Here is a 7709-nt window from a genome sequence, read left to right as displayed (position 1 = left end):
TTATTGTTTATTATTACTACTATTATTTATTGTTTGTTATTATTAATCATCATTGTTATTACTATTATTACTATTATTGTTGGCATCACTTATTGTATTTGCAGTATCTATACAGTTTTCTATTGATATTTCAATATTTCCAGTTTTCATCGAATATCTTCATTTTTTTTTCTTCGATGTCGTATGTAATTGAATAAATTACTAATTGTTTCTTTTTTTTCAGATAGTTTCATCTTCGGTTGATATTCTGAATTTCGAAGAAAAAATCGCTGCAAATTTGAATAACTATCCTGAATGATGCCTAAAATTTCTTCACGAAGCATTTCAATACCGTTACGTTGTTCACGCAATGGATTTCATGTTGCATCTGCACCTCGTACTGCAGTTCCAGTTGCATTTATGTATGTTCACATTGAAATATTTCACATCTGTTAAAAACAGTAGTGACGTGACGTGAGAATTTTTTAATCGTAGTGACGTAGTGAATTTTTTAACCGTATTGACGTGAGAATACTCTGTTTGTTAATAATAATTCCTTTCACATTTATACATTTCAGAACTTTCTTTTTGAAGATAGATTTTGTTATCTTCATTACCTAACAAATGGAAAGTTATTTTTCTAGACGTGCAGCATCTACATCCCGTCTTACACCTTTGTTTGGTGTTTCCAGCCATTGCATGAATCGTTTTCATCAGGTTCAAAATAGCATCAAGCAGCTTTGTCGATTATATTCTAGCGGTAAAATTTCTTTTTCTTTCACTTTCCACTTGCCTGGTAATTGTCACGTTTAAAATATTTTAGTTATAGTTGAATGGTGCTGAATTTTTTAGAAGGTTAGAAGAAAATTTACGTATGTAATCAAGATGAAGCCTGTCATATGCCAACATTCTGCTGCAAGTCGCCATCACCAGCTAATTCAGACTTGTATGAAGTTTTAGATAATAACCATTTTAGGTCTCCCAGAACACAGACTGATCCAAATGCCAGCTCTTTCACCAACAATGGAGCATGGTACCATTGTTAAGTGGCATAAAAGCGAAGGTGATGAAGTGGAGGAAGGCGATATGATATGTGAAATTGAAACTGATAAATCGGTAATGGCATTTGAAGCATCCGAAGAAGGTGTCTTGGCTAAAATTCTGGTGCCTGATGGCACCAAAGGTATCAAAATTGGAAAAGTAAGTTGCATGTCCTTTTTGAATTCCGAAGAGGATCTTTTGATTATAAATTTCTTCAAACTTCATGTTATCTTTGATATTTATTCAAATGCTTTTATCAAATAATGGGAGAATGTTGAAATCAGTTTAATGAAAAGTAGATGAAATGAAAGTTGCGTGCTTGCACATAAAAATAAACTAATTGAATAAAAACAAAAGGAATTTGGGAAGCTCTCATTGGTAGAAGGTAATGGGATAATGGTAAATTTTAAACTTTCTAAGCTGATGTTCAGTTGACTTATTTTAAGATTCAGTTTCTTTTTTTTTCAGCCAATTTGCGTTTTCGTTGATAAGAAGGAGGACTGTGGTGCGTTTGCTAATTTCAAAGTTGATGGTAAGCCACATTATTTTCTCTAAGTCAAATTGCGTAAGTATATTATGTCGCATGTCGCAAATGGTCAAGAATATTCTTTTTGAATAGGAGCTTCAGCAAGTAAACATATGTAAAGCAATTTAGAATGTCATTTGATTAGGCACGCGAGATTAGTAGATATAAAATGGAATTTTACGAAAATCCCAAAACTTTCCGTTGCACAAAATCATCAATGATCTTTATCATCCCATGCATCATAAGCACGTTATCGTATTGCAATTGTACGGCGGACGATAATGATGATGATGGGCTTTAAAGTGAAACCTGAAATAGAACTATTACGCATCTCACTAAACTGTTTCATTAAATCCATTCTCTAGTTAATCTTAGGTGGTTTGGACTTTTTTGGACTTTGTAATTCTTGATCAAAAATTTCTTGTATATCTAATTTTGCATAATTTAAAGAAAATATATATATTTATAACGTGAAAGGGTTTGCTTCCGAAAAAGAACATAGCTTTTGAATTTCTTAAAAAACTTAACGTTAAGCATACAGTAAACTTTTCTTCGCGATTTAGAATGCTTTAAAAAAAATCCAAATCATCAAAAAATCAACTGGAGAATGGATTTAATAGTTTATTGGATTTCAAATGCTGTCCCAATATCGCTTACCAAATTTTGGCTATTGTTTCACTTCAATAAAAAACCGAAAAAAATTTCTGCGCGTGGGAAAGGACGGTGGAGTTATAATTCACTCTTTAAAAAAGATAAGAAAGGGAAATGTATTCAGGATTGCAGGTTTTGACGAAATTCAATGAAAATCTGCCGTAAATTTTCCTTATTTCTTGGCGATTATCAGTTAAAAATTTTTTTGCAGGCAATTGAAACACTTAAGAAGTGCAAAACACACTATTATCAGCTGTCCCTCGTGGCTTTATCAGATGAATTTTAATTTAGTGTTGATTTTTTGAATAAATCTTTCTGCCATTGTTTTTGAATCCGCTTTGTTTCTGCTTGATTAATTTTCCTAATGAAGAATGCACCGAACTTTTACTCCTATTTTTTGTAGTAGTTAAATTGGTTTTCATGCACATCGAAATCGGTGGCCACTCTATGTTTTGATACTAGACAAAGCGATATTTTTAATAAGTGTATTAAAAGTTTCCCATTCAAATTTAATCTAGAAATAATTCTCCTCTCTTTTTTCTATATTATTCTCCATTACTTTTAATAAGACTCTAAATATTGTATGGTTTTTAGGTTTGATTTTTGTTGGGCTTTCTGGATAAAAGGAACAAAATACAATTATATCGCCTATGAAATTGGGAAATTTTTACGGGTTTTCCGTTGATTTTCAAAGAAACCTTAGCGGAAGAAATGATTTTTTGAAAAATGGAAGGAAGGAATGGGAGTTAGTCGTAGGGCTAGAGCTGATCGTGTTTTAAACAAAGTTTGAGTAGTGTCGTAGGTGGAATTTGTTAGATATTAGGGTATTATTTCATACCCTGAAAATAAATCTGTTGACAAAAAAGGAACATAGTGGGTAGTCATTTATAGAACTTCCAGTCGCATTTAATTAATTTGATCCATTTATAAGCTTTCTTTAGGAAAACAATTCACTCACTTTCCAGATAATTCATCATTTTTACCATCGATATCAGGCTGTTATGGTTTTCAATAATTCTTCCATTATAAGAAAGTGGCGAAAAAAAAAGTTACAGCAAAAATAATACTTCGAGTTCATTCTTTGGAAATAATATACAACCAATTTTATTTGCATAACAATGTTCATTAGAATGAGAATTGCCCTAATGTTTGTACAATGGTGATGGCTCGAGCAACGGATACAACTAGGAGGAACAGATCTCCATGGGTGACTCATATAATTTAGCATAATTTACTTTGGTCCAAAAGTTGATTAGGATGTGGGTGGGTGAGTTTTTAGTTGAGGCACTAACAATTTACATTGACACGAAAGAAAATGATTACCAAACCAAATTACAAAACGGCTGGTACTGTTTTTTTTATGAAAAGCTTTATCGGAATTGTTCAAATTAGTTTTTTGCATTATAATTTCCACATGTTTTTGTATTTCCGAATAATTGGTAATCGAGGATATGTTTACCTATTAATAAAATCGAACTTGAAAATCATGCTGTTAAATTATTGGAATATTAATTTTCCGTCTCGTTTCGAATTCTCAGTCATGTATGTATATTTATATGTTGAAAACATATGAGAGTCGGATGATATATCGCAAGGTGTCATAAGGATTGTTTAAAAGAAGGGAAATTAGGTTAAACCTGAAGGTAAAATGTTACAAATTGGATTGGGGTTGCATGAAAATTTACTTACATCGGACGAAGTCGCTTCACACTTTGGTAATAATGTATGCAATATTAATATTTACATGTAAGTCGATGGGACCAAAGAGAAATTAAAAAGTTTAACCATTTTATCGGATAACTCGTCTGTTCATCTGTCGGTTAAAAAAAGGATCGGTTTGGTTTGGTTTAGGATCATAGCATTATCTGGTTAAGCATTAAAATTAATTGGGATTTTCATCTTTCATCATTATTCTTGCAATCGATCAGAGAATTTCACAGCAATTTGAAGATAATGGACCAGAAAAAAAAGTGGTAAATGTGATATCATTAATTGTCTGCTTATCACTGTTAGAAGACACGAGTAGTTATCGTTATGTTAATGATGATAATAGGAGTGACAAAAACGAGGTTTAACTCATCATCTAATGATGGTATTCAAAAGAAAAAAGGATATTTCATAAGTACATTTATTAGTTTTCAAAAAGAATTCTTGAGAAAGTTCAAGAATTGTCCAAGTATATGTATTATTTTTAAAGTACAATTAGGCAGTAAATTTGAATATGTAGAAAAGTTTATTTTTGAAATATTGATGACATAGGGGAGTGAGTTTCTGATACTTTTTTTAAGTCAACTTTTATTTATATGCTTTGTTTTTTGTTTTTGTTTCTTTTTTTTTTTTCATTTGATACGTCCAATTTAAGTATTGTATTAAAGCAGTCTTCATGATGTTATCAATCAATTATTTATATAATATTATTTAGACTTATAATATTAAAATATTATCGGTATTTTAATCATTGATTAATTTTTGAACACTATGATACTTCTCAAGAAGTGATCTTTAGAGAATGAAGATTTTTGATCACTTTCTATTCAGTGCTTTCAAAATTTTACACCAATGATCCAGTTCTTATATAAAATGTATGTTGAAATATCACTGTTTTTTCAGGACCTCAGTATGAAATAACACTTTCAACTCCATCTATATCTAAAACTAGTACAACTACTGCAAAAACCGGAAGTTGTGCGTCATTTACTGCTCCTTCTCGAGCTTTGAAATCGGAAGGTAACCGTACCGTTGTTATCCCATGTGCCCGGAAATTAACTGCTGGCCTGGGTCTCAACTTGTCGGTAGGTGATATCAGTTTTTATTTAAACATGATATGAATAATCATTGCATGTTTTAACAACATGTTGTGTATGTGAATGATAATATCGACCGGTTTCTCAATTCTTTATTCTTAATTTAATTTAAATTCTGTATTCTATTTTGGATCAATATTCATAAATATTTCATGTTAAACTCTCTAATAATCGTTTGATTTATAAATTGCTTGTTTTTTTCTATGTTACGATTCTCCTTTCTTCTCTTCAACATTTAGTACTGCTTACCTTTCTCTCATTCTATAATATGACAAATAATAATATCATACTTTTGTAGGCGAATTAAACGAAATGTATTGATAACATGAAAATCATATATCACTTTCAGAAGTTCCACATATGATTTACGTATCCTGTCAATGGAAAACTCATCAAATTGTTTTAGCCAATTAGTCTTCGGCAGTATTACTAACATTCGTTACGTACTGTTATTTGCTATAGTGAGGAATGTCTTTAATGTGATTATTTCCAGACGCTTATGTACGTACGAAAAGTTTAACAGTTTTATTGTTTCAGGAAATTCAAGCGTCTATCGCTTCAACTGATGTGGAAGGCACTAAAGTAAGCGAAACTACTCCTGGTTTTGCCAATGATAATGTGGCATTAAATGAAAAAAATGCTGCACCAGAAAAACTGAAAGAAGGAGGAAAAGAAGTTATAACCGGTGATTTGAAATACAAAGATATACCACTTACGAATATGAGAGAAACGATTGCTAAACGTTTATCGTTTAGTAAACAAAGTATACCACATTATTATCTTACTTCTGAAATTAAAATGGATGAACTGTTAAAGTTAGTGATATCTTGGATTTTTTTTCTTTTTTGCTTTACAATCTATCGAAACATTCTTGATCAAACTAGGAAGTTTAATGTTTTGTGAAATAATTGCACGGACATTTTTTAACTAGAACTCTTATGGATTAAGTAGTAATATAGATCAAGAGCAGTTCATTTTAGTTTCTTTTAATGTGAACTTCATTCTTGCTTGGTCATGAAGTAGTCATATCACAGTTCTAAATTCTATGGATAAAAGGAAGGAATTTTGAGCTTAGAGAGTTGTTCCTCTGTTAATTCGTTATATTTTTAGCTTATACACATCATGAAATCATTGCTTTGATATGGTTTTGAAATAATCATATCGCTTTTTCACTCAATTCATTGATCCATCATCAGATTATTGAAATTTCATTGCAGGATCCGAGCAAATTTAAATGCTGAGTTGAAAAACCAAGGTGTCAAAGTATCCATAAATGATTTTGTCATTAAAGCATGTGCATTAGCTTGCTTGGATGTACCCGAAGTCAATAGCTTCTTCTTGGAGAAAGAGAAAGTTATCCGTCAAAATCTAACTGTCGATATTTCTGTTGCTGTGAAAACAGAAACAGGACTCATAACACCCATCGTCCACAATGCTGATGTTAAAGTTTGTCACTTTAATTTTTCTTTCCGAGAAATTGTTAAAATTTGAAGTAACTTTTTTCAAGTTTTCATTAGGGATAAATTGATGTATGTGTTCACATGGTTTTTGCATGTCCCAAATGTGACACTAAGAAGTCTCATAACTAGAGGAAAGTATAAAAGTTCGAACAATCACTGAATTTTGAGATATAAACCTGCATCAAACAGTTGCTCTAATCTCAATTTTTTAGTTATTTTATAATCTCGTGGTTTTTACAAAATTTCAGGGTTTGACCGAAATCAGTACTGAAATTAAACAGTTAGCAAATAAGGCGCACAAGAACAAACTAAAACCAAACGAATATATGGTATATTTATTGCTGAAATATAATCTTTTATTAATATTCCGTGCTATAGAATTTTTGTCAATTTAAAATTCTGCTGGAAAAAATTTTTTAGCAACTGAGACAGTGAAAAAATTCTTAAAATGTTATCCTTACAAATGTTTTCCTCCTTATAACGGAATTAAATGCCCCCTTATAACGGAATTAAAAAAACTGAGACAGTGAAGAAATTCTTAAAATGTTATCCTTATAAATGTTTTCCTCCTTATAACGGAATTAAATGAAGGTGGTATTCATAGTATCTGGAACTTAATATTGCCCCTTACCTGGCAAAAATTTATTTATCTCAAATGTTTTTCATGTGAATTCAAATTAATATATTGTTGATGTCTTCAGGGTGGTACATTTACCGTATCAAATTTGGGAATGTTCGGCAGCATACGTCACTTTACAGCAATTATCAACCCACCGCAGTCTTGTATTCTGGCCGTTGGAGGTTCAGAGCGTAAAGTTGTACCTGATGATGACGAAAACAGGTAAGCTTCTTTCTACAAAAAAAAAGAAAATTGTTCTGAATTTGTGCAGTCTTCTGGAACAGTTTCCAATTACTTCCGTAACTGATTATTAACAATCATCGATTTCCTCATAAGCTGCTTGTTTTTTCCGTTCTTTATTTACTTATTTGCTTCTATAAATGATTTCATACCTTCTAACATTCTTCGTCTTAAACTAATTAATTTCAGGTTCAAAACTATAACAACAATGCTTGTAACAATGTCCTGTGATCATCGTGTTGTTGATGGTGCTGTTGGTGCAATCTGGCTCAAGCATTTTAAGGAATATATGGAAAAACCAGAGACTATGCTATGATAAACTGCAGTTTCTTAAATTTGCAGAACAAATTTGACGAATAATCATTAAAAAGACGCCATATGAAACAATT

At 31.3% G+C, this 7709-nt stretch overlaps 2 protein-coding genes across 2 annotated transcripts; both read left to right on the top strand.

The window, feature by feature from the left end:
- Positions 1-217: 217 nt before the first annotated feature.
- On the top strand, positions 218-2583 carry LOAG_10884 (hypothetical protein). The gene is made up of 5 exons (XM_020448250.1): positions 218-401; positions 624-739; positions 956-1179; positions 1489-1552; positions 2409-2583. The coding sequence occupies exons 1-5, from the start codon at positions 295-297 to the stop codon at positions 2414-2416; spliced, it is 519 nt and encodes a 172-aa protein (XP_020301591.1). The 5' UTR covers positions 218-294; the 3' UTR covers positions 2417-2583.
- A 787-nt stretch (positions 2584-3370) lies between these two features.
- Positions 3371-7636, top strand: LOAG_10883 (dihydrolipoamide S-acetyltransferase; the record flags this gene model as incomplete). The annotated part of the gene is made up of 7 exons (XM_020448249.1): positions 3371-3404; positions 4808-4989; positions 5539-5816; positions 6219-6447; positions 6710-6790; positions 7163-7302; positions 7510-7636. Exons 1-7 carry the CDS (start codon positions 3401-3403, stop codon positions 7634-7636), a joined length of 1041 nt encoding a protein of 346 aa, XP_020301590.1. The 5' UTR covers positions 3371-3400.
- Positions 7637-7709: the final 73 nt, after the last annotated feature.

Source organism: Loa loa (assembly GCF_000183805.2).
Source record: "Loa loa unplaced genomic scaffold supercont3.257, whole genome shotgun sequence".
Classification (NCBI taxonomy): Eukaryota; Metazoa; Nematoda; class Chromadorea; order Rhabditida; family Onchocercidae; genus Loa; species Loa loa.
Note: the sequence above shows the minus strand (reverse complement) of the source record. Positions and strands in the feature narration are given on the sequence as shown.

Excerpts from the sequence above, each read along its gene's own strand:
- LOAG_10884 (XM_020448250.1), top strand. The coding sequence starts at position 295 with ATGATGCCTAAAATTTCTTCACGAAGCATTTCAATACCGTTACGTTGT. Across the intron at positions 402-623 it reads GCAGTTCCAGTTGCATTTAT|ACGTGCAGCATCTACATCCC; the intron begins GTATGTTCACAT and ends TTATTTTTCTAG. Across the intron at positions 740-955 it reads TTGTCGATTATATTCTAGCG|GTCTCCCAGAACACAGACTG; the intron begins GTAAAATTTCTT and ends TAACCATTTTAG.